The sequence below is a fragment of the Antechinus flavipes genome, chromosome 3 (assembly GCF_016432865.1).
Source record: "Antechinus flavipes isolate AdamAnt ecotype Samford, QLD, Australia chromosome 3, AdamAnt_v2, whole genome shotgun sequence".
Classification (NCBI taxonomy): domain Eukaryota; kingdom Metazoa; phylum Chordata; class Mammalia; order Dasyuromorphia; family Dasyuridae; genus Antechinus; species Antechinus flavipes.
Window position 1 is genome coordinate 631,881,567 of NC_067400.1, and position 27,573 is coordinate 631,909,139.

General features: G+C 40.1%; 1 protein-coding gene and 1 long non-coding RNA gene across 2 annotated transcripts; both read left to right on the top strand.

The window, feature by feature from the left end:
* Positions 1–1,920: 1,920 nt before the first annotated feature.
* On the top strand, positions 1,921–26,094 carry LOC127556801 (zinc finger protein ZFP2-like). The gene is made up of 5 exons (XM_051990242.1): positions 1,921–2,110; positions 9,651–9,803; positions 12,480–12,606; positions 13,554–13,622; positions 23,187–26,094. Exons 2-5 carry the CDS (start codon positions 9,771–9,773, stop codon positions 25,478–25,480), a joined length of 2,523 nt encoding a protein of 840 aa, XP_051846202.1. The 5' UTR covers positions 1,921–2,110; positions 9,651–9,770; the 3' UTR covers positions 25,481–26,094.
* LOC127556821 (uncharacterized) lies at positions 14,244–17,540 on the top strand. The gene is made up of 2 exons (XR_007952528.1): positions 14,244–14,331; positions 17,360–17,540. It is a non-coding gene; the product is annotated as an uncharacterized LOC127556821 (long non-coding RNA).
* Positions 26,095–27,573: the final 1,479 nt, after the last annotated feature.

Sequence of the window (27,573 nt, forward strand, 5' to 3'; positions counted from 1 at the left end):
TAATTTTCTATTTTCAGGAATTTTGTTGGTGGTGGTGTTGCTTTTTTTCCCATTTCCCAGACTATTTTGAGACTTGTTAAGGTTGAGCTCTGCTGATGAAAAGATGACACTGTCCCTAAGCTTTTTTCTCTGGGGCCAGGAGTTTAGTGACTGACTTGCTGCATCAAAGTCAGAGCCTCAGGGACTGGCTCCTTGCCAGTTGTGCCAGGGGATCTGGAACTGGCTGTTCATCTGCTATGCCAGTAACCACTATGGGGAATGGGTCTGGAACAAGGCCTCAGTGTGGTTTCTAGGATCGCCAGGGAGGATTCAGGATGGGGCAAAATGTTCTCCCTCAGTTTTCAGGAGGTATGGGTGTGCTGTGTTCATGGTTCTCCTTCCTTTTCCTTCTCCATCTTTCTTGAACTGGTGACTCTACCAGAAGATCTAGTCTCAATTTTCAGTTTAACATAGTAGGAGGTGGGGACAGGGAGTCATTGATGTTCTTGAATTTATCAAGTCCTGGGTCACTGCATTCACTTCTTGTCTTTTTTTCTAATCTAGTTTGTTCCCCTTCATGTTTCTTCACTTGAGGCAGAGAGAAAATGAATAGAACCACTAGAACCATTTGTACTATATACTATACAAACCCAATGGCAATAACCAGGAAAATGAAAAGACCAACTATATTTCTTCTATTTTTTTTTTTTTTTTGGAGTTTCATTATTTTTTGGTGTCTCATAAGGTCACACAATTCCTCTGGTTCAATCCTTTTTCAAGGACTTTTTTTTTAACCTTTCAAATTGATTAACTTTTTATAATTTACTGGATTGCTTTCATTTCCTCTCCTAATATTTCCTTTTATTTTCCTGTTATTTTATTTTTGAATTCCTTTTTACGTTCTTCCAGGAATTCCTTTTGGACTTGTCTCATGCCTTTAGTGTTTCTCTTTAAGACAGAAATGGCTTTTTTTTTTAACCCCACTATCTTCTGAATATTAACCCAGATCTTCTTTTATACCAGAGTAGATATTGTCAGGTTCTTTTTCCTTTTATTACTCATCCTAAATTTTTATTTGGTATTATTTTATGTTTTATATTTTATAAATATATGTGTTTATATATTTATAAAAATAAGCATTTATTGTTAGCAGCTTATAACAATGATCATTACTAGAGTCAAGTTTGATTTCTGAATTCTGGGTAATGCTGGGTAATGCTGGGTTTCCTCAACTTCTTCTTACTATTATGTTCTGAATTCTGGCCAGGCAATCAACCTCAGCAACATTTCTCATAGTGAGTCACACGTAGAGAGTCACACATAGAGTTCCTTAACTGCTGTTCTGGAAATGTTTTTGCTCCCTAAAATACTGCACTTTCTAAGCAAGTTTTTAGTCGTCATTGTCCACAGCTGTAGCCAGTACTGCTAGCTAGTAGGTAAGTGGCCCGGTAAAATAAAGAGTCCTAGGGTGGGGTTTGGAAGCCTGGGAGAAATCTAGGTTGGAGAAGAGCCATTCCAATGGCCATTGCCATGTGATGATGGGCAGGGCTGGGGTAGGGGAGGCAGGCAGCATTCAGAAGTCATCATATTGGGTGATTTGGGGAGTGAGGTCCCACTCTCCAGGCTTCAGGGGCTAGGCTTCTTGGGACTCTGGAGCCTCAGAAGACTTTCCTGCAATAGATTAATGGGAAGCAGGAAGGCTAAGAATTGCAGAGAGAAAGGAGTGAGCCCAAAGCTAAGAATGATAGTGAGAAAAAGAGGTAACCTGGGGGAAAGAGGAGATGTCAGAGCTGAATAGCCTGCGGGGTGATGATCCAGGTGCAATATGAGCTCTTGGGGTGGAGTTTGAAAGGCTGGGCGGAGTCCAGGGCAGACCTTGGGCCTCTGCAGTGGTGAAGACATTTCACGTGATGGAGGGCGGGGTTTCGGGCGGGGAAGCAGCTCAGGTCCTGAGATCCTGCTCTTGGGCCTCATAGAAGGAGACGGCTCATTTTGGCAAGTCTCAGTGGCTACCTAATGTGGGAACTCTCCTACCCAGGAGAAATCTTGAGAGAGCTGGCTGGAAACTGGGACTTCTGGACTTGAGATCTCTCTGCCTCCTGCAAGCCAGCTCTGTACATGCAGGTCCCAGGTAGGTCCATCCACCTCCCGGCATAGCTACCTCCACACCTCCCTAGAACTAGAGAACTTTGAAAGGGGGATGGAAGGGAAGGAGCAGAGCTAGTAACATTGTTTCCTCTTGAATTCAGAGAGGAAGGTTACAATGTATACATCACGAAGGTGTTAGAAGCCTTGTGAATATGTAATAAAGCTTGGGGAGGGAAGGATGGCTCTGGATGGAAGCACCAGGGGAAGCTGGGAAAGCTTGAGATCGAGCTCCGGAGAGGGAGGGGGGCAGGTGATGTTTGAGGGCATCTCTGAGTGTTTGACGTGGGCACCTCTGAGCTTTTGCTAGTTTCCTTTGTCTTTGCTAAAGGGGGATCATCTGACTTTCAGCAGCTCCAGAAATGTGCTGCTCTATCAGACTCGGCTATCGGATAAGCCCTCCCTTCCCAGTCCCCACCCCACCCCCCTTTGCCATCCCTGTTTTTTTTTTTTTTTTATATTTCCAATACTCCCCAAATTTCGGAGGTTTCTGTCCCCGGATTTATTACCGATCCACATTTTCCCCATTTCAGACCTTGCCCATAAAGACCCAGGAGTCCCGCCTTGTTCCTGGATCCCTGTTAGAAACGTGATGCTTCTGCCTTCCGACTTAGGCCCCTGATAGATTCAAGGGTTCTGCCTGCCCTGAGGACCTACTCTGGAGGTGGGCCCCCAAAACTCCTGCCTGGCCCTGGGCTGCTTCCCGATCAGACCCCAGGACTTGACTCCTGGCTCCCTTTAGGGTCGCCAAGCCTAAGCTCTACCAGAGGGTCCCAGGCAACCTCCCCAGCTTCTAGGAAGACCTCAGGGCACAGTCGTGCTGCTTTCCCGGGATCTATATCACCCCGAAGCCTTCTGCTCCTCCAGTGTGCCTGATGGCCTTACCCTGAGCTGTGTCAGAATTTCTTTCTCCCAGATCTTACCTGGGCTCTCCTTTCCTCCTGTTTCCCTACCCCCTCTTTTAAAGCCCTCAAACATCACCTGCCCCCCTCTCACTCCCCGGGTTAGATCTCAGGCTTCGCCAGCTTCCCCTGGTGCCTCCATCCAGAGCCATCCTTCCCTCCCCAAGGTTTATTACATTTTCACAAGGTTTCTAACTCCTTTGTGATGCATACATTGTTTCCTCTTGAATTCATAGAGGAAGGTTACAACGTTACCAGCTCTCCACCCCCCCCCACCTCCCCTTTCTCCATATTACTTCTTCCTCTTGCCCAGTTTTTGTAATTGTTTCCTTTTACCTTTTCCTGCCCCTCATACACATTTTAGTCCCAACCTTTGAAACTACCTACAGTTATACTGGCAACATTTTCTCATAAATAATTAATAGTTCTTAATGAGTGCCTTGTGTGAGGGATGTAGAAGACCCTTACCCAAAATGACTTCTCAGATCACTCAGTAGAAGGCAGAAAATTTGTTTATTAAAAACCTCCGGAGGATGAGCCATCCCAAAGTATTGAGATAAAAAAGAGAAAGCTCGTGGTAGGAGGGCTAAAGAAGTAGTAAAGACACATAGCTTTTCTACAAGAAATTACATCACAAGTAAGAGAGCATTGAGAAGGGGAGGGGGAGGGATCTAATTGGTTGTTGCTATCTGGACAGATGGAAATGGAAGGTTTCAGGGAAATCTGGTTTCTAGGAAACAGAAAATCAGGCTTAATCTAGCAGATAATGGTCCAGCTAATAGCCTGAATATCGATAAATGTCATTAGCTCAGTTTAAGTAAATATGTTTCTAGCTGGCCAAAGCTCAAATAAATATGAGCCTGCACATATTATACAGCTCATAGGGGAAATAATGAAAATAAAATCCAGAAAAAGAATCCATACATTCCTGTAAGTTCTTCGCCGGATCTCTCTCTATTCCATACACTTGGAATTAGTCTTTAATGTTTTCCTTTTTTTTTTCTGAATCTTTTATATTAAATTTTCCATTGACTTCTGCTATTTTTGTTACAAATACATGAAAGTTTTTCAGTTTGTCAAATATCTATTTTCCCCCTCATTCCATATTATATTCCACATTTCTGGGCAAATTATTGAGGATGCAATTCTTTTCTTCTTTGAAATTTAATGTAACCAAACCCATTGTCTTTTAGAGTTGAAGCTGCTGGTTTTGTGAAATCCTGACTGTTTCTGCAGTGTTGAAGTCTGTCTTATTTTCTGGTTGGATTGCAGTATTTTCTCCTTAATCTGGGAATTCTGAAATTTTGCTAGGATATTCTTGTAAGGTTTTTCCTGTGATCGCTTTAGTTCATGAACAGTAGATTTTTTTCTTTCCCCTTTACCTGCTTGTTGTAGAACTAGAGGGCAATTTTCTTTCATAATTTTTTGAAATATTGTATCCAGTTTTTTCTTTATAAAAAACAACTTTTACATAGTCTAACAATTCTTATATTACCTCACTTTGATCTGTTCTCTACTTTTTCTAATGAGATGTTTCAGATTCTCTTCTATATTTTCTAGTTTGTTTATTTATTTATTTATTTGGTGTCTCATAATGTCACTCTTGTTCAATTCTGGTTTTCAAAAAAATTTTTTTTACCTCTTTCAAATTGATTAACTTTCTTTTCATAATTTCTTAGATTGCTTTCATTTCCCTGCCTAATATTTCCTTAATCTCTTGATTTTTTAATTCCTTTTTATATTCTTGCAGGAACTCCTTTTGGGCTTCTTGTGTACCTTTGATGTTACCCTTTGGGACAGGAATGGCTTGTTTTTTAACCTCACTATTTTCTGGATATTAACCGTGGTCTCCTTTTATACCAAAGTAGCTATTGTGAGATTCTTTTTCCTCTGTTTATTCATCCTGAATTTTCATTTGGTTTTATTTTATTTTTAGCAGCTTATAACAATGGTCATTATTACTGTAAAGCTTGATTTGTGAGCTCTGGGTAATGCTGTCTTAATCCTCAGTTCTTCCTTACTGTTATTTTCTGAATTCTGTTCAGGGGCTTAACCTCAGCAGCAGTTCTCACCTAAGTCACATGCAGGATTCCTCAACTACTGTCCCAGAAATGTTTTTGTTCCCTAAAGTACTTTCCCAGCAAGTGCTCATTCCTCCTTTTCCACAGCCACAGCCCAGCTTATTATCTGGCCAGCACTGCTAGCCCTTTTATTTGTGCAAACCCTTTTTAATTCAATATAATCAGAATTATCCATTTTGTATTTGATAATATGCTGTAGTTCTTCTTTGGCCATAAATGTCCTTCTCCACAGATCTGCGAGGCAGACTATCCCTTGTTCTCCTAATTTGTTTGTAGTATCATTACTATATGTGAATCAAGAACTCATTCTGACCACATCTCAGTATAGAGTATTAGATCTTGGTCAATTCCTAGTTTCTGCAATGCCCAAAAACAATACAGCATTTTTAAAAATTTTATTTTAATAGCCTTTTTTTAAATAGGCTATATGTACGGGTAACTTTACAGCATTGACAATTGCCAAACTTCTTGTTCCAATTTTTCCCCTCCTTCCCCCTACCCCCTCCCCCAGATGGCAGGATGACCAATAGATGTTAAATGTATTAAAATATAAATTAGATAAACAATAAGTATATATGAACAAACCGTTATTTTGCTGTACAAAAAGAATCGGACTCTGAAATATTGTACAATTAGCCTGTGAAGGAACTCAAAAATGCAAGTGTGCAAAAATATAGGGATTGGGAATTGAATGTAATAGTTCTTAGTCATCACCCAGAGTTCTTTCGCTGGGCGTAGTTGGTTCAGTTCATTACTGCTCCAAACAATATAGCATTAAAGAATTTCTTAATAGGAGTTAATCTGAGACATGGCATCTAGTCTACCTTCTAACCAGATGTGAATTTTGTCTACAGAGTCTCTGAAAACTGCTCCTGCAGCCTTTTCTTGAAGTTGTGCAGTTAAGAGAACCCTCCACCTGTCAAGGAAACCCCTTCCTTGTTGGGATGGTTCTGGACTTTAGAAAGGTCTTCTTATCAAGCATAAAGTGACCCTCCTTGTTCCTAATGCTTTCTGGTGTAAGAAATTTATCCTTATGCTGCCTTCCTTTAGTCCCTCAAATTCCAGCTGAGTTAGTGGGAAAAGAAGGGAAAGGGATAATCTACACATACTTTACTATGTGGCAGTACTGTACTAAGTATATATATATATTCTCATTTGAGCCCCACAACATATCTGTTTCTTTAGTCCTATCATTTTTCCTATTAATAATTGGGGAAACCGAGGCACATATATATGAAGTAATGTGTCCTGGGACACACAACTAGTAACAGTATGAGGATGGATTTGAAATCAACCTTTCTTGAGTCTAGTCTCAGGATTCTTAGCACTGCAAGCCCAATTATGTCTAATTTCTAATGATGGAATTGTTTAATTTAATTTAATTTAAAATAAATATGGATTGAAGGGGGATCACTGCAATTTCCAGGTGTTGGCTATCACAAAGAGCCACTTTCAACATCCTATCCAAACAACTGATTGTCCTTCCATCTTATATTTACTCACCATTCTCTTTCTCAAGTCCATTTTTACCTTATCGAATAACATGAAAATCATACTGTAGAAAGACTTCTAAGAAGGAATCTAAGAAGTTTATGTTGATGATGATGTTTTATTCTTTTTTTATTATAGCTTTTTATTGACATAACATATGCATGGATAATTTTTCAACACTGACCCTTGCAATCACTTCTGTTCCAATTTTTCCTTTCCTTCCCTCCACTTCCTCCCCTAGATGGCAGTCTTATACACATGTTAAAATATACGTTAAATACAATATGTGTGTACATATTTGTATAGTTCTCTTGTTGCACAAGAAAAATTGGATCTAGAAAGGTAAAAATAACTTGGAAAGAAAAACAAAACTGCAAGCAGTCCAAACTCATTTCACAGTGTTCTTTCCCTGGGTGTAGCTGGGTCTGTTCAGATGATGTTTTATTCTTGAAGAGGACCACAGATAAAAGGGAGATGTCTTGATTTGTGTTTGAATGGGATGTAAGTGTAGTGCTCTGCCAAGTCCTGTGGCAAAATAAAAATCCTGTATTCTTCCTCCAACAAAACATCTGGTGATGGAAGCATGGGGGAGGAGGAGCTCATGGGAAATAAGATAAGCAGTAAATGACCAGGTGAAATATGTGACCTAGGGTAGAGTTTGGAAGCCTGGGAGACATCTAGGGTTGGAGAAGAGCCATTCCAATGGCCATTGGCTATGTGATGATGGTCAGGGCTGGGGAAGGGGAGGTGGGCAGCATTCAGAGGTCATCATCCTGGATGATTTTGGGAGTGAGATCCCACTCTCCAGGCTTCAGGGGCTAGCCTGCTTGAGGCTCCTGTGCCTTAAAGGACATTCCTGGAATAGATTAATGGGGAGCAGAATGGGACTGAGATCTCTGGGCATTTCTTGAATCTGCCATTTTCTACTTACTGTAAACCTTCCCGGCTGGGGTAGGACCCATGTAGGTGTGAGCCAGGGCTCCTCATAAGTCCTGCCTTCTGCTAGCTGCCCTTGCATAAGCATTCATACTTCTTCTCTGCTCTGATGGCCAATGTCCTCCCCATCTGTCAGAACAATTTACTTCCAGAACGAATGTGAACTATCTGCATTTTAGTTTTTCTTCCCGGGTTATCTATACCTTCTGAATCCAATTCTCCCTATGCAACAAGAGAACTGTTCGGTTCTGCAAACATATATTGTATCTAGGATATACTGCAACATATTCAACATATAAAGGACTGCTTGCCATCTAGGGGAGGGGGTGGAGGGAGGGAGGGGAAAAAATCGGAACAGAAACGAGTGCAAGGGATAATGTTGTAAAAAAAATTACCCTGGCATGGATTCTGTCAATATAAAGTAATTATTAAATAAAAATTAAAAAATAAAAAATAAAACAATTCACTTCCAGGTCTGGCTACTTAACGAATTCTTGGCCCCTACCTCTTTTTCAGGTTCCCAAATTCTTGACAAATATTTAATGTCTCCCTCTTCCTCAAGCTTACCATTGGGTCATATTTGCCCAAAGGCAGGCTTCCCCATATTAACCCAGGAATCCCACTTTAAGCCTCTCTTCTGGACCTGAGTGTCTTAGCTCTGCCTCCAGCTTCTGTTTAGGAAATTGATTGTGAGCCTTCAGACATGATTTCATATGAGGTTCCACAGACTCTGCCTTTCTGCCCCAAGGAATCCTCCTTGGTTGCAGGAACTGAAGCTGTTTCCTGGGCCAACTTCTCTGGACCCGCATACCTTGAGCTCCTTCCCAAGCATGTGGCTCACTGTTTCCACATTCCCTTTCAGGATTTTAAGCCTAAAATCTATCTAAGAGTCTTAGGAATTTTCACCCATCTTCTGCTTAGATTTCAGGACTCAGCCATCCTGTTTTTCCTGATTCAACTATTTACCTAAATCGCTTCTGGACACTTAAATTTCTTTTTTTTTTTTTACCCAGGCTTCCCTGTGTCCTGCTCCTTCCCTCACTATAGGTTCTGGGAGCTGAATCCCAGACTAGATTGTCTCCCAATCTTATGTTTTTTATGGTTTTTCCCTGGGAGCTCCATCTCAGAGCCCTTACCTCCTTACTGGATCCCTCAGTCAGTTTATTTTCTAGATAATATGTCTGTTGGGGAGAAGGGATGCTGGAAAGACCGAGTATCACTGGCAGGGAGATTTCTGACTCAGGGGACATTGAGCTTCTATGCACTCTCATCCCATCTGGGACCTTAAATCCCTCTAGCCTCTTGGGTCTGTAGAGACCCTACAGGTCTCCTATAGGGAGAGGAAGGTATCAGAAGAGTAGGAGTAAGAGAAGGTAAGCTCATCTTCAAGTTTATACCATCCCACTTCAGTCATCTTATTCTCTGTCCCTTCTATCTGGTAAACTCTTGATTGCCCCTGGGGACCTTTCCCTCCCAAATTTGTTGTTTTTGACTGGATAAAAAAGAACATTCTTGGCTTCATTCCTTTTCAATCTTTAATCCCTCTGTGAGTGTTGCCTCCTTCAGACTGAGAGCTTAGCTTAAGGTCAAGGTCTCCACTGCTTTCAGGGTCATCTCCAGTCATCCTGATCTATATCTGGCCACTGGAGTCAGGGTGCTCTTGAGGAGTGGGTGAGGCTGGTGACTTTGCACCTCACCACCCTCTTCTCCCCTGATCCAATTCAATTAACTAACTTCCCAATCTTGGCTTGGCAGGGACCACTGGGCCTCAGTTGTTGATCTGTGCTGGAGCTATGTTCCTCTTTTACCCAAGTGAGACAGATCTTTCCTGCAGTCTTTCTAAATTATCTAAGACTGGAAAATTTTCTCACCATCCTTTTGTAGGTGCTGTTACTCCACTCTTAATCGAAAGTTATTTCATAGGAAACTGGAGAGAGTTCAGGCAATATCCTGCCTTTTCTCTCCCATCTTGACTCCACCATTTTCATTTTTTAACCTGCCTCTTTTTTTCAGCCTCCTTCCACCTGTTTGTTGGGGTCTCTATTCTAAGGGCAGGGCCAGGGGCTTAATAACTCCCTAATTCCCCTGGAACCTCACCCTCTATAATTTCCTGTAGGCTAGCCCCCTGTCCAGGAAAAGAAGGAAACAAGATCTGTGCAGCTATAATCATCGCCTCCACACACAGCCTGCAGAGGACCAAGGTCTGACCCAAGCAGGGAGCCTTGAGTCAGAGGGAATGGCCCCTAAGAGTTGCAGACCCCCACCCCAGGTAAGTGTGTTCTGCCCACATATGTGACCAGCATCAGGCCAAGAGGCCATTTCCATGGATCTGGAGGATGGTCTGTGAGGATGGCCATCTCTCTTATCTGTGGATCCTTTACAAAAATGGGCAGGAAAGTGAATGCAGTATTAACAACACTACCCTCCTCTCTGCTATGTTTTGGACTGATTCACTGTCTTTTTGGTATCTTGAGCACTAACTCCTTTCCCCCAGTTGCTGCCCCAACATGTTTGTTTAAATTTTCCCTCAATATAAGTCACTGACAAGGGTGATTCCTTCACTCATTAGTATCTATCCTGTGGATATCATGTCTGTGATGACTGCCTTTAGCACCCAGGGTATTTTAAAATCAGCCAGAGTCAGGGTAAGTGAAAGTCCTTGATCTTTATTCTTTGTGGAGGTGAAGGGGAATGGCAATACGAAGTGAGAGCAATCACTACACGAATCGAGCCAGCAGTGCCTCTGGCTCTCATAGGCCACCCACCTAATCATCTATTTAATCTCCTATTCAACACATCAAATTTGCACAAAGAGTGGGCAGAGCCATTCTTTCTCCAAGCATATATTAATAGAGTATTGTCCAGTTGCTAATTAGCCATTGGTGCTCGGACTGGACCTCAGTTCATCTGCTCAGTTTCAGCCCATTACATCTCCTGCTTTCTTTTGTTTTAGAACACAGTTGTCATGCCATCCCTGATCTCTCAGAGAGGTGAGAGCCCCAAAAGGGAGGTGATCACACCCTCCCTGACTTCTCAGGAAAAGAGGTGAAAACACCAAAAAGGAGGTGATCACCCTCTTCCCTCCCACCCCGACTTCTCAGGAAGGGAGGTGAAAGCACTAAAAAGAGATGATCATGCCTTCCCTGACATCTCAGGAAAGGAGAGGAAAAGCACCAAAGGGAAGTGGGGATTGCTAGTGGGTTTCTGGGCTGAAGGGTCTTAGTAGAAACAGATATGCACAAACCCATCAGCAGGGGAGGTATTACACAAGCACATAGCAATAACACACAGGCTATTAGTGATGACTCTCTTCACAGCCAGTGCAGGCTCAATATGGTGTAACAAACATGAATTGTACACGCAAGTAGCGGTATAACAAACAATATAAATCAACATGGTGTTGTACAAGATTTCCAGAAGTCCTAGAAGAAATGTATGTAAACAACAGTCACACATATGCCTTCTTCAGCAGCCAAGAGATAGTCCAAAACCAATTTATTGTCCATTGCTTCACATGTCAGGGAATCCGATGATTCCCCCCAAGTTTTTGAAGTCCTGCAAAAATCTTTTTATGTGTTAGGGAATCCAATGATTCCAGCAGATTTTGAAATCCTGCAACAGTCTTATCATGTCTCAGAGAATCCAATGATTTGTGAGGGTTTTCAAGTCCTACAACAATCTTATCAATGTCTTTGCTTTAGTCCAGCACCATCTCCTCACTACATTCATACTGATACACACACACACACACACACACACACACACACACACACACTCACACACACTCACACACAGCCACACCTAACCACACTGTGTCCTGTGTCCTGTGGCCAAGCTCCCTCCTGTAGCCACTGACTTTCCTGGAAACCTTTGATCCTGTTGTCTGGAGCAGAACCCTGGAAGCTTCCCCAGCTCTTCTCCTTTCACTGGCTGGGAGCAGGGCAGAAATTGTCCCCCTGCTGCTGCTCAGCTCCTGCTGCTTCAGGCCACACAGATCTTCCCAAATCTCTCTGAATCCCTTCTCTTTGCAATTTTTGCTGTTATTATTGTAATTTTATTTTATTTTTCCCCCTGAGGCATTTAGGGTTCAGTAACTTTGCCCAGGGTCACACAGGTAGGAAATACTAAGTATCTGAGGTCAGAGTTGAACTCAGGTTCTCCTGACTTCAGGACCAGTGCTCTATTCACTGCCCCATCTAGCAGCCCCTATTATAATTTATTTTAACCTTAAATACAAAAAAGAAAAGAAAAAAAAATTTCAGGTAATCAGCAGAACATAAGAGCAGATTCAATAAAACAAACCTACGTAATAAATGCTACCCATGGATTGGGAGCTGTCCAGCATTTCTTTGCTTCCTGGTAGGTTTTCTTTTATTCTATTTTTTTTTAATCTCCTGAGACGTTTCAGCTCAATTAGGTACTTCTAGAATCACTCCATCATACTCAGCTCATACTTAGCCTTTTTCTCCCTTTACCATTACTTCAGTCAAAACAACAGGCATTTAGAAAGGGAAGAGGCTTTGTTCGAATATATAGGACATACAAAGAAGGAAAAATCAGTCCCTGCCCTCAAAAAACTTCTATTGTGACATGGAAGACAACATGTCAGCAGCTGTGGCCACACCAGCTGTGTACAGTGTAGGTCAGAGGCCTTTGCATGACTGTGCTTTCAAGTGTTCTCATAAAGCATGTGATCTTTGTATAAATCCTTCTCTCTGCTTCAGTTTGCTTTTGTAAATTGATGACATTTGGGCCAGATCTATTAAGAAGTGTGTGATTCTGAAATTTGAAGCACAAAATTGGCTCTGAATCCTGTAAGGGCTGTCAGCTTTGGGCAGATCCCTCTTCCATTCTTCAGGTCCCTTCTCTAAATTGAGGAGCATTGGATTAGGTCAGTTATGAAGCTTGCTTCAACTCTTAAGTCCTCTGGGTGTTGGTGTTTTAGGGGTTGGTGACCTTCAAGGATGTGGCTGTGGACTTTAGCCCTGAGGAGTGGAGTCTGTTGGATCTGGATCAGAAAGAGCTGCACAAGGTCGTCATGCTGGAGAATGCTGAGAACTTGCTTTCCCTGGGTAAGCAGCTCTTACCTTGGAACTCTGGAACTGCCATCTCTGGAACTGCCATCAATAGGAGTGTCACCATCCCTTCCCCAGGGTTCAAAGTTCCAGGTTTTATCAGTTCTTAGAAAGCCCCAAGGGCTACCTTCTGTCCCTAAGAGATAAGGTCCTCCTGCTGCCTGGTTCTTCTGTGAGTGGTGTTTGCATTGTATGATGGGAACCCATCACTTGTGTCTGCAAACCTTCTGAAAACTGGTCCTGCCCCTTTTCCCTGAACATGAGATAGGAGAAGGAACTCTCTTCCTCTTGGGTTTTTTTTTTTGTCTTTGTAATGTTCTTTTGGGTAAAAAAAAATACATTTTTACCTCACTGCCCCTGGTGTAACTCATAAATTCCCAGCACAGCAGGGGGTCCTTGTTCTTTCTTCTTACATGCCCCAAAGACCTGTACAGATACAGGGAGAGAAAGGGAAGGGAGGAAGTCTTTCCCTACATTTGCTTGAATCCAGGCCTAGTACTCAGTCCTTCAAGCACATTATTTTACTTTATTCCCACCACAACCTTTTGTTTTGGGCAGCATCTTTATCCCCATTTTACAGATCTGGAGGCTAAAGCAAAAAGATGAAATTATGTGCCTAGAGTCACATAGCCAGGATGTCTCTAAATCCAAATTTGAACTAGAGGTTCCTGACTGCAGGCCTGGTGCTCCCTTCTCTGTGCTACCAGCTGTCCAGAAAATGGAAGCTATGGGATGTGGCCATCCTGCTGCGAAGGAGGCAGCAAAATTAAGATTTTCTGATTCCAGATTGCTTACATGGCCTCCTTTCCCCTCTGCCCTCCACCCCTGGCAATAAGCACCCTGAAAACCATCTCTGAGTTGTCCTTGGAACCACACAATGGGCCTTGCACCTCGGCTCTATTGCAAGTTTCAAGGCTCACACCCACTATCTTCTCCCTCTCCAGGACTTCCAGTTCCTAGAGAAGATTTCATCTCCCACATGGAAAGAGGAGGCCTGAGGAACTCCTGTACTGGTGAGTGAGTTGCAAGCTGAGGTGCAGGCTGCTATCCTAGGAGGCTTCTTCATATGATGGGCCTGGGGGCAGGGTAACTGTCTTGGAATCTGATTTCAGACTCTTGTGATAGGATAAAGAAGTGAGCACTTCTCTGTATCTCTGAACCTCAGTCTCTCCATTTGTAAAATGAAGGGGGTTGGACTCCATGGCCTTTTAGTTCCTTTCTAATGAAGAATCAATGATCCTAGTGGAAGTCTTTGTTAGAAATTTGGAGCCATCCAACTATCTGGAACCAAAGAAAGAGGGCTTGGACTGTTTAATATGGCTTTTTCTCAGGCCTTCCTGAAGCCAAAAGGCTTCTTTTATTTTAACTTTTTTGATATTTATTTAAAACTAAAAACAAAATAGAAAAAGACAGAAAAGAAGAATTTTAAAAAATGTTTTATATTCAGCATAACATAAGGGAGGATTCAGAATTGTTAGAATTCTTACAAGGTGCTATGTCACTGGAATTAATAGATAATAATTATCTAATTTAGTATAGTACTTAACAGTTCTCCAGTTCAGGGTTCACACCTTTCACATCTTTAGAGTTCACACTTTTAAGAGAGCATATATAAGGAGGAACCCACTAAAGGACTAGCCCACTAGAGACTTCGGGAGATTCACAAGTCAAGATTCAGTGGAGGAGATTCACAAGTCAGAACCCACAATCCCACTCTCAGAGGTGGAGTCATCTTCCACCTTTGTGCTGACTGGAGATTTGAAGGGAGCTGGAGGCTGAAGCTGGAAGAGACAAAGGACTAGTGGCAAGAGCTCTCAGAACCAAGGAGAGAGATAGGCCTCTAAGAAAGCTAACCAGGCTATTTTGAAGGAGACAACAAAGGATTTGGACTTTAACAGCTGGCTGCATTTGAGATGAGGAGGTTGCCTCCAGAAGCCCCCTGAGAAATCTGCTCCCAGAGAACGATTATATTTTAGAGAAGGGAACATTGCATGTTGACACCCGAATGTGGGACAGACATGATTCTGATCCAGTGGGAAAGTCTCCTCGACCCAGAAATTAGGGTGAGTGCAACAAGGAAACTTTGTTAAAGAGCTAAAATAGTATTTCAACTAAAATGGGACAGATGTTTAGAAAACAGCCTGCTTTTCCTCTTCAAGGAAAGTGTTTAGAGAGCATTGTCAGACTTATGGAAAGCCAAGGTTTGATTATAATTTGGGAACAGATCACTGAACTTTTAGAAACTGTACAGTACACATCTCCTTGGTTTTCTAAGGAAAAAAAAATTTGATCCAAATGATTGGAAATTAGTAGGAGAGCAATTAGGTGAATACTACAATTCCAATCCAAACTCAATTTCCAAAAATACACTTAATACATATAATTTAATACAACTGGCTTATATAAGTGTTAGAATAAGGAAAAAGAAGAAAGAGAGCAGTAGGGGTGGAGCCAACTAAACTAGGTGAAAAGGATGAAGAATCAGATAAGAGTTCACAGCAGGAGAAATTAGATCATTCCCAATCCCCTGACCTACTTCCTTCAATTAACCCTTCATGTGTGGAGGGAGAAGGAGGAGGGGGAGAGGCAGAAATACATTCAGCACCAGCTATGAAGCACCCTGTGACAGATTAGAAAAAGCATTGGTTAAGGCAAAAAATGAAGGACAGGATGTATCTGATTTAATACATGTGTACTCTGCGATTGAAGAGATTGACTATTCAGGTCAAAAAAGGAGAAGATACACTCCTTTTGATCTGGGAAAAATTAAGCCTTTGAAAAAAGGTTGTACTTTTTATGGGGCTACATCATTTTATGTTAAGATGTTACTAGATACTTTGGCTTATGGAATTTTAACCCTGAGTGATTGAAAATCCATAGCAAGGCCATGTTTAGAACCTGGACAAAATTTTTTGTGGCTTTCGGAGTATCATGAATTATGTAGGATTCAAGCCAGATGGAATAGGCAAACAGGAGTTAATGTACAAATCACATTTGACCAACTAGTAGGTGAAGATTAGTATGGAGAGAATTCAGAACAGATTAATTCTCCCATAACAATGAGCATATTTCTACTGCTACAATAAAAGCTTGGGGTTCTCTCCCAGAAAAAGATGAAGGTAAAGCCTTCAGAAAAATAGAGCAAGGTCCCAATGAACCCTTTGCAGATTTTGTGGAACGTTTGCAAACAGCTATTACAAGAACCACTGGAGAAAATGCAGCTACAGAAATAATGACCAAACATCTGGCTAAGGAAAATGCTAATGAGGTTTGAGAAGAATTATATGGGGACTACACAAAGCTCCTTTACAGGATATCATAAGATGCTGTGCCACGGCACAAATGCTTATACCTAGACTGTGATGAACATGGGAAGACAGGATTCCTCTTGGCAAGGGACTTCTAGAGAGAGTCATCAATGTTTTCAGTGTGGAAAAGTTGGACATTTGAGAATTCAGTGTAGGCAAAGAGAGTGAGAGGACAGGATGAGAGAATAAAACCCAAAACCCCATGTCTAAAATTCCACAAGGGTTTCCACTGGGTCTCAGAATGTAGATTGACCCAGGGAATGAGAGGCAGGGCCCAACCCCAAGATATCATTCAAAAGACAAAGGGGGCATGGTGGCAGCTGAGTTTACACCCAGAAAGTCTTTAGAAGGTCAGGAGTCTGATATGATCAGTCAGCCAAAAAGCAATCAGATAGCAGAAAGGGATTACAGTTGGGGAGAATACAGGCTTTTTAACCCAACAGGGCAGTGTCCAGTGTAAATAGCTCCAATGTAATTGCCAGATGATGAAGAGAGGTCTAGAAAGTGGTAAATAGAAGGGACTAGATAGGTTAACTACCTGGGAAAGAGGGTTTAATTGTATTCCTACAGATGGAGAAGGAAACAGATGAGTGGTAATGAGTACCTGGAGAGAGACATAAAAGGAGAAAAACCTCAAAACAAAGGAGATCTAAGAAACATCTGACACTGAAAAAGCATGGCTAATAATGAGACTGTAGCAGTACTTGAAAACCATCAGGAATCATTGGGTTCCTTGAGATGAAAAATTCTTGATAAGACTATTGCAGGACTTCAAAACTTGCAGGAATTATTGCATTCCTGGAACATGAACTAATGGACAATAGATTGATTTTAGACCATTTCTAGGACTTATGGACATGTATAATTCCTCATGTTGATTCATGTTATTTGTTACATCACTACTACCTGTATTATATAGCTATGTGCTTATGTAATTTATGTAATTATGTGTAATACCTCCCAAATTGATGGACTTATGTATACCTGTTTCAAGTGAACCCCTTCAAAAACCTGCTAATCTGATTTGATTTCCCATTTCCTTTGGTGTTTTCATTTCCCTTCCTGAGATGTCAGGGAGGGCATCACCACCATCTTTTTTGTGGTATTTTCACTCCTTTTTTGAGCAGTCAGGGAAGGCATGATCACATTCTTTTTTGGGGCTCTCACCTCCTTAAGAAGTCAGGGAGATCATGACTATCTATGTTCTAAATCAAAAGAAAGCAGATGTTAGGATTCTTACAAGGTGCAATTGATAGAGACAATAATTATCTAATTTACCAGGTAATTTAACAGTTCTCTAGTTCAGAGTTCACACTTTTAAGAGAGCATATATAAGGAGGAATCCACTAAAGGACTAGCCCACTAGAGACTTCGGGAGATTCACAAGTCAGGATTCAGTAGAGGAGATTCACAAGTCAGAACCCACAATCCCACTCTTAGAGGTGGAGTCAAGATTCATTCCATCTTCCACCTTTGTGCTGACTGGAGATTTGGAGGGAGCTAGAGGCTGAAACTGGAAGAAACAAAGGATGAGTGGCAAGAACTCTCGGAATCAAGGAGAGAGACCTCTAAGAAAGCTAACCAGGCTAATTTGAAAGACACAATAAAGGATTTGGACTTTAACAGCTGGCTGTATTTGAGGTGATTATTTCTCTGAACTGAAAGGAAGGCTGCTTCCAGAAGCCCCCTGAGAAATCTGCTCCCAGAGAATATTATATTTTTAGAGAAGAAGATTACACAAAATATGTAATAATAAATTTTCATAAACCATAAATGAAAGACATTATATTCAGAGCCATCCATTGCTTTTTGCTTTCCTGTAGTTGTTCTTTTGTTTTCTGCTGTGCACTTTTACTTTCTTCTTCTCTCCCCTGTTCTCCCCCCGCCCCACCTTCATCTCCTGCCAATTCTCTCATGCAGGCTATAGTTGAGCACAGATATATAGAAAAAGCAACAACCTTTGAGGAAAGCTAGCTACAAGCTACAATCAATGATTTGGAAGACTCTCTACTTGCCTCCTTCTCTCCCTTCCTCCCTTTTCTCTCTCTTTACTCTCTTCTTCCCTCATTGCCTAGTTCCCTCTTTCTTTTCTTCTTTCCTTCCTGCCCTCTGTCCAGCTAGGATATCATATACCCTTACCTCCAAATGCTTTTAAAATTATCCCCCCCTCACCTTTTCTTCATCACTGAACCATCCCTGCATAGATTTCCTTCTCTCTTTCTCTCTCTCTTTTGCTGAGGCAATTGGGGTTAAGTGACTTGCCCAGGGACACACAGCTAAGAAGTATTAACTGTCTGAGGCCAGATTTTAACTCAGTTTCTCTTTGCTTCAGGGCTGATACTCTATCCCTGTGCCCCAAATCCTTTCTTTTTTTTAAATTAATTTTTTTAATATTTTATTTTATTTTATTTAATAATAAATTTATATTGACAGAATCCATGCCAGGGTAATTTTTAAACAACATTATCCCTTGCACTCGTTTCTGTTCTGATTTTTCCCCTCCCTCCCTCCACCCCCTCCCCTAGATGGCAAGCAGTCCTATATATGTTAGATATGTTGCAGTAGATCCTAGATACAATATATGTGTGCAGAACCAAACAGTTCTCTTGTTGCACAGGGAGAATTGGATTCAGAAGATAAAAATAACCTGGGCAACAAAACAAAAATGCAAACAGTTTACACTCATTTCCCAGTGTTCCTTCTTTGGGTGTAACTGCTTCTTTCCATCATTTATCAATTGGAACTGAGTTAGATCTTCTCTTTGTCAAAGAAATCTACTTCCATCAGAATACATCCTCATACAATATCGTTGTCAAAGTGTATAATGATCTCCTGGTTCTGCTCATTTCACTTAGCATCAGTTCATGTAAGTCTCTCCAAGCCTCTCTGTATTCATCCTGCTGGTCATTTCTTACAGAACAATAATATTCCATAACATTCATATACCACAATTTACACAACCATTCTCCAGTGGATGGGCATCCATTCATTTTCCAGTTTCTAGCCGCTACAAACAGGATTGTCACAAACATTTTGGCACATACAGGTCCCTTTCCCTTCTTTAGTATTTCTTTGGGATATAAGCCCAATAGAAACACTGCTGGATCAAAGGGTATGCACAATTTGATAATTTTTTGGGCATAATTCCAGATTGCTCTCCAGAATGGTTGGATTCGTTCACAACTCCACCAACAATGCATTAGTGTCCCAGTTTTCCCGCATCCCCTCCAATATTCATCATTATTTTTTCCTGTCATCTTAGCCAATCTGATAGGTGTGTAGTGGTATCTCAGAGTTGTCTTAATTTGCATTTCTCTGATCAACAGTGATTTGGAACACTCTTTCATATGAGTGGAAATAGTTTCAATTTCATTATCTGAAAATTATCTGTTCATGTCCTTTGACCATTTATCAATTGGAGAATGGTTTGATTTCTTATAAATTAGAGTCAATTTTCTATATATTTGGAAAATGAGGCCTTTATCAGAACCTTTATCTTTAAAATGTTGTCCCAGTTTGTTGCTTCCCTTCTAATCTTGTTTGCAGTAGTTTTGTTTGTACAAAGGCTTTTTAATTTAATGTAATCAGCATTTTCTATTTTGTGATCAATAGTGATATCTCTACTTCTTTTTTGGTCACAAATTCCTTCGTCCTCCACAAGTCTGACAGGTAAACTATCCTATGTTCCTCTAATTTATTTATGATTTTGTTCTTTATGCCTAAATCATTGACCCATTTTGATCTTATCTTGGTATATGGTATTAAGTGTGAGTCCATGCCTAATTTCTGCTATACTAATTTCCAGTTTTCCCAGCAGTTTTTATCAAATAATGAATTCTTATCCCAAAAGTTGGGATCTTTGGGTTTATCAAACACTAGATTGCTATAGTTATTGACTATTCTGTCTTGTGAACCTAATCTATTCCACTGATCAACTAATCTATTTCTTAACCAATAACAAATGGGTTTGGTGACTACTGCTTTATAATATAGTTTTAGATCAGGTACAGCTAGGCCACCTTCATTTGAAAATCATTGAGTTTTAATTTCTCCAGGCAAAGTTTTCAAACTGAAATGAACAGATTCAATCATTTTTAAATGCTATTAGCTGACACCAATAAAATGATTCAATGAACACAGAGTTCCACTCACAATACAATAACAAGGGATCCGAACAACAAAGCTGAGAGAAAGGCAAGGTTCTCATAATTTAGAAACCAGGTTATGAGCTCTGAATGACTGAGTAACCTGATCCAAATCCCTGCAGGAGATTAGAACTCAAAACTGGAAACTGAGTCTTCTCAATCCATTGCACTAGATAAATATTCTCCATTTTACTTCCAATTCTTTCTTTCAAACTCAATCTTAGGCACCACCTAGCTCTGCACCCTTGGGGATGTGTTTCTTTGCCTCAGTTTTCCTGTAGAGTTAAGGTAATAATTGTACCCACTTCCCAGGTTGTTGTGAGCATCAAAAGAGATAATACCTTTAAAACTCTCGGCACACAGTAGGAATATATGCTTGTTAAGTACTGTCGTCACTGATTTTGATTCTCTCCACCTCAACTCTTCCTTTCTTCATAAACTTCCCTTCCCTTTTCTCTTTATATACATATGTCTGTTGAACGTGATGAATTTCAATAAAAACACTTTCCTTTGCCTGGATTAGCTAAGAATAAGTTTCATAAACTGTTGCTTATTTTCAAACTATCTCCAAGTTTATATGCTGGATTTAAAACTTCTTGAAAACTTCACTTTGTATACCCAGGGCTCAACGCAATGCATATAACAGAACAGGTGCTTAATCAATGTGTATTGATTGGTTCACATTCTCCAGGGCTGATCATATAGCCTAACCCCACTTCAGTGCTTGCATGCTGGTCCCACTGAGGGGCCAAATCTATGTTTCTATTTCTGTCTTTTTCCTGCTCCCTCTCACCAATGAACAAATTCTATAGTGAAGATAACAAGGGCCTAGGGCTCCTGGTCCTGTTATAGAATGACCAGGAGTCTTTCCCTCCATATCCCTAACCTAAGGGAAGCTGTTAATTATGTAGTGAGTGACTTGGATTTAAGTGAGGGAGGGCTGCCCAAGATCACTAGCCTCATTTTCCCCTACAGAGCCATTTGTGTCCCATAGCCAAATACAGATCAGGATTACTGCAGATGGCTTTGATTGCAGCGGGAGACCTGTGCCTTTTTAAGATAAGATCTCCAACAGTTCTCCTGTGACTGAGGCTGCATCCATTCAGTATTAAGGCTAAGGAGCAATGGAGGCAAAGAATCTCCTCTCTCACCTAGGCTAAAAAAAATCTCAATAGTAAAAAGGAATGAATACATGACTCTGGGAAGAACCTCAGGGTTTCTGGCCAAAGCAGAAATGATTTCAATTTACACTCAATCTGAGTCAATCAGGATCCAAACAAAGACCAAATGGGGTTTAGCAAGGGACCTATGGGTACTCAGTGAGAATCAGACTGATTTGGATTTAAGGTTTGTTCTTTAAGAAAGGAATTGGGATGATCTAGAAAAAAATAACAACAAAATTCATATGGAACAATAAAAAGTCGAGAATCTCAAGGGAATTCATGAAAAAAAAAATCAAATGAAGTTGGCCTAGCTGTACCTGATCTAAAATTATATTACAAAGCAGCAGTCACCAAAACCATTTGGTATTGGCTAAGAAATAGATTAGTTGATCAGTGGGAAAGGATAGGTTCACAAGACAGAATAGTCAACTATAGCAATCTAGTGTTTGACAAACCCAAAGATCCTAACTTTTGGGATAAGAATTCATTATTTGATAAAAACTGCTGGGATAACTGGAAATTAGTATGGCAGAAATTAGGCATGGACCAAAACTTAACACCATATACCAAGATAAGATCAAAATGGGTCAATGATTTAGGCATAAAGAACAAAATCATAAATAAATTAGAGGAACATAGGATAGTTTACCTGTCAGACTTGTGGAAGACGAAGGAATTTGTGACCAAAAAAGAAGTAGAGATATCACTATTAATCACAAAATAGAAAATGCTGATTACATTAAATTAAAAAGCCTTTGTACAAACAAAACTACTGCAAACAAGATTAGAAGGGAAGCAACAAACTGGGACAACATTTTTATAGATAAAAGTTCTGATAAAGGCCTCATTTTCCAAATATATAGAAAATTGACTCTAATTTATAAGAAATCAAACCATTCTCCAATTGATAAATGGTCAAAGGACATGAACAGATAATTTTCAGATAATGAAATTGAAACTATTTCCACTCATATGAAAGAGTGTTCCAAATCACTGTTGATCAGAGAAATGCAAATTAAGACAACTCTGAGATACCACTACACACCTATCAGATTGGCTAAGATGACAGAAAAAAATAATGATGAATGTTGGAGGGGATGCGGGAAAACTGGGACATTGATGCATTGTTGTTGGAGTTGCAAACCAACCCAACCATTCTGGAGAACAATCTGGAATTTTGCCCAAAAAGTTATCAAACTGTGCATACTCTTTGATTCAGCAGTGTAACTACTAGGCTTATATATCCTAGAGAGATACTAGAGAAAGGAAAGGGACCTGTATGTGCCAAAATGTTTGTGACAATCCTGTTTGTAGCGGCTAGAAACTGGAAAATGAATGGATGCCCATCCATTGGAGAATGGTTGTGTAAATTGTGGTATATGAATGTTATGGAATATTATTGTTCTGTAAGAAATGACCAGCAGGATGAATACAGAGAGGCTTGGAGAGACTTACATGAACTGATGCTAAGTGAAATGAGCAGAACCAGGAGATCATTATACACTTTGACAACGATATTGTATGAGGATGTATTCTGATGGAAGTAGATTTCTTTGACAAAGAGAAGATCTAACTCAGTTCCAATTGATAAATGATGGAAAGAAGCAGTTACACCCAAAGAAGGAACACTGGGAAATGAGTGTAAACTGTTTGCATTTTTGTTTTGTTGCCCAGGTTATTTTTATCTTCTGAATCCAATTCTCCCTGTGCAACAAGAGAACTGTTTGGTTCTGCACACATATATTGTATCTAGGATATACTGTAATATATTTAACATGTATAAGACTTGTGAGTGCAAGGGATAATGTTGTAAAAAATTACCCAGGCATATATTCTGTCAATAAAAAATTATAATAATAATTTTACAAAAATGATCTCTCACTTAAAAAAAAAGTCAGTGATTTTATTATCAGCCAGCATTAGAGGGTATATTTATACATGTGTGTGTTTGTTTCTTTCAGATTCAGAGACATGGTTTGATATGAAGGAGATGAGTGCAAATCTGAAAATGATCTCAATGAAAGACCTTTTTCAATATAGTGAATACAAGGCTGTTTTTGCTAAGCACAATCGAAACAGTAGTAGAGAGAAACATTGTGAATGGAATACACACAAAAAAGCTTTAAGAAAGAGTTCCAGTGTTGCTAAAGATAAGAATATACATCCTGAAGAGAAGACACCCGAGTGTCATGAAAGTGATAAAGCTTTTCTTGTACTCTCTTCCCTTGCCAAGCATCAGAAAATCCATGTTGGAGAGAAATCTTATGAATGTAAGAAACATGGAAAGACTTTGAGAAAGCGATCTACTCCTGCTAAATATGAGAGAATTCACACAAAAAAACAATCTTACAGATGTAATCAATGTGGAAAGGATTTCCAGTGTTATTCCAAATTGGCTCAACATCAGAGAATGCACACTGGAGAAAAGCCTTATAAATGTAATGAATGTGGAAAAGCTTTCATATGTCATCCCAGTCTTGCTAAACATCAGCGAATCCATACTGGAGAGAAGCCTTATAAATGTAATGAATGTGGAAAGGCTTTCACAAAGCGCTGCTACCTTGTAGCACATCAGAGAATCCACACTGGAGAGAAATCTTATGAACGTAAGAAACATGGAAAGACTTTGAGAGAGCGATCTACTCCTGCTAAACATGAGAGAATTCACACAGAAAAACAATCTTACAAATGTAATCAATGTGGAAAGGATTTCCAGTGTTATTCCAAATTGGCTCAACATCAGAGAATTCACACTGGAGAGAAGCCTTATAAATGTAATGAATGTGGAAAAGCTTTCATACATCATCCCAGTCTTGCTAAACACCAGCGAATCCACACTGGAGAGAAGCCTTATAAATGCAATGAATGTGGAAAGGCTTTCACACAAAGTGACAATCTTCGTGAACATCAGAGAATCCACACTGGAGAGAAGCCTTATGAATGCAATGACTGTGGAAAGGCTTTCACATATCACTCTTATCTTATTGCACATAAGAAAATCCACACTGGAGAGAAGCCTAATAAATGTAATGAATGTGGAAAGGCTTTCACACAGAGCTCCAGACTTCGTAAACATCAGAAAATCCACACTGGAGAGAAGCCTTATAAATGTAATGAATGTGGAAAGGCTTTCATCGATCGCTCCTACCTTGCTGTCCATCAGAAAACCCATAATGGAGAGAAGCCTTATGAATGTAATGAATGTGGAAAGGCTTTTACAAAGAGCTCTTACCTTTTAGCACATCAGAGAATCCACACTGGAGAGAAGCCTTATGAATGTAATGAATGTGGAAAGATTTTCACATATCATTCCAATCTTCTTGTCCATCAGAGAATCCACACTGGAGAGAAACTTTATCATTGTAATGAATGTGGAAAGGCTTTCACAAAGAGCTCTTACCTTGTAGTACATCAGAGAATCCACACTGGAGAGAAGCCTTACAAATGTAATGAATGTGGAAAGGCTTTCATGGATCACTCCTACCTTATATTACATCAGAGAATCCATACTGGAGAGAAGCCTTACGAATGTAATGAATGTGGAAAGGCTTTTACAAGGCCCTCCTGTCTTGTAGTACATCAGAGAATCCACACTGGAGAGAAGCTTTATGTATGTAATGAATGTGGAAAGGCTTTCACACAGCGCAGCAATCTTACTTCCCATCAGAGAATCCATATTGGAGAGAAGCCTTATGAATGTAATGAATGTGGAAAGGCTTTCACAAGGCGCTCCTACTTTGTAGTACATCAGAGAATCCACACTGGAGAGAAACTTTATGAATGTAAGGAATGTGGAAAGGCTTTCACAAGGCGCTCCTACTTTGTAGTACATCAGAGAACCCACACTGGAGAGAAGCCTTATGAATGTAAGGAATGTGGAAAGGCTTTCACAAAGCGCTCCTCTCTTGAAGTACATCAGAGAATCCACACTGGAGAGAAGCCTTACGAATGTAATGAATGTGGAAAGGCTTTCCTAGATCGCTCCTACTTTGCTGTCCATCAGAGAATCCACACTGGTGAGAAGCCTTATGAATGTAATCAATGTGTGAAGGCTTTCATATGTCGCTCCCATCTTGCTGTCCATCAGAGAATCCACACTGGAGAGAAGCCTTATGAATGTAATGACTGTGGAAAGGCTTTCTCACGGCGCGAAAGTCTTGGTAAACATGAGAAAATCCACACTGGACAGAAATCTTCAGACAATGCTCCAATCGTGCTTAGCAACAAAGAATGCACATTAGAGAAAAACTTTTGAGTGTTTGGATCATGGTAAAGTTTTTAATATATATTAGTCCCTGACTAGACATGGGAGATCCCATACTAGATGTAAAACCTCATTCATCTAATCCATGTGGAAAAACATTCAGGCTCACTTCATCCCTGAATTGCCTCCAGAAAATTCCTAGAAGATTGAAATCATGGATAAAGGTATAAAAATGGAGGAAAGAGCTCATTATTCAGCAGGGATTTTCTGCTTGGGAAGAAGTCTCCTATGGTCTTGGCATGGAAAGGTCTTTAGCCCAGGTTCATCTCTTAAGTTTACATCTGAGGATTTGGAGTGGAGGGAAGACTTACAAATGTGCTGAAAGAAGACATGCCCTTACTAAAACATAAGGGTCACTATAAATTACAATATTCACACTGGAAAGAAACATTATATGCAGAAAGACTTTCATCTGGATCTCATCCTTTGTGTAGAAATCTTGCTGTAGATGAAACATGTGAATATAATAAATGAGGGAAGACCTCTTCCTATTGCACAGATCTCATGAAACATTGCAATTTTATACTGCGTATAAAGGTCAGAAAAAAGATTTGAGTTTTTCTCTGAAATCCCAGGATTGGTATCCAAAAAAGGGTCTTTATGGGGGGGGGAACCAATTGTTTTAATCTCTTTGCTCTATCAATAATGAGTAAGAGATTTTAAAAATCTGATTTTACATTGTTTTTATTACTTAATTTTCCTCTTCATTCTCTTGTTTATTCCTAAATTCTTTGGCTTTCCATCTATGTGATAAGTTATATGTTACATGTTCTAATTTTCTTTTAAAATATCTGTGTCTTAGGTCTCCATTTTGACCTTATTTTGCTAAATTATGTCGAGTGGGTTCATGGGGAAGTGAGGCCTTTACAGCAATCTGACCCCCAGAAGAGTGCCATAGTTTAGGGCTACAGTTCCAGAAAAATCTCCCCCTTATACCTTGCTTAGTCTTTCACAAACCACTTTGCCACAAAGCTTTGCAAGCGTTGTAATGTATAGTTACTGTTCTTAAGTGGAGTGGGTTCTTATGACAGATTGGGAGCCCAGTGTGAGATATCATATAAATTCTAATCTTGTATTTGACAAATATAAAAAGTAAAGACTTGGGGATAAGAATTTATTGTTTGCTTAAAAAATTTTAATATTCATTTTAAAGGAAAATATACCAGTTATATACCAGTTTTTTCTCATGGGACTATTGGCTATGAAATCACCCAGACAGTTTCCTCCCTTCCTAGCACTCCCCAAGGACATTTTTTTCCCTAGAGACAGAACAGAGGAGTGGTGAGCCATCATCCTGAATTCTCATAGCCATCCAGGGGTCGAACTTCAGGGAAAACATGAGCTGGTCTGTATCTTCTGCCTCCTCAGAGCTGGCCTTCAACTTCTCCCTATTCTTTTGTGCTCCCTTGAGATAAGGCAGGGATGCTTGAAGCTCATCTAAGGAGTGGTGAGTGCATATTAGAAAACAGGGTAGGAAGAAACATGCCAGGGTAACAAAAAAAATCCAAGGTAGAAAATGCAACAGCAAGCTTCATACATTATTAAAAGGATTGAGTGGGTTTCTCCAATTCAGCAATCTGACTACAAAATCATGAGGCTCAATATGAGAATCAGCTAATTTATGCTGTATCGCAGAATTGTACATAGAGAGAGGGTGTGAGTATAAATTGACTTAAATATGATGCTATAAAAAAGAAATTAAGGAATGGTACAAAAGGATTGTACTGAGAGAAGAAAAAGGGAGTTAAGCTAGGATAAAACATATCACAGGAAGATGCACAAAAGACCTATTACAATAGAGGGAAAGGAGGGAGATGATGGATATTGTTTGTGCCTTAATTTCACCAATTTGACTTAAAGAGGGAATGACATTCACATTTAATTTGGTATAGAAATTTGTCGTACCATATAGGGAAATCGAAGTGGAAAGGGGAAGTAAAAGGGAGAGACTGAGAAAAAAGAGGGTAGAAGTATAAGAAGCAAGGAGTAAGAAAAGAGGGAGCTGATAAAATGGAGGACAGATTGAGGGATGTAGGGGTATAAAATAGCAATGCAAACAAATAAAAAATTAATTGGAAACTAAA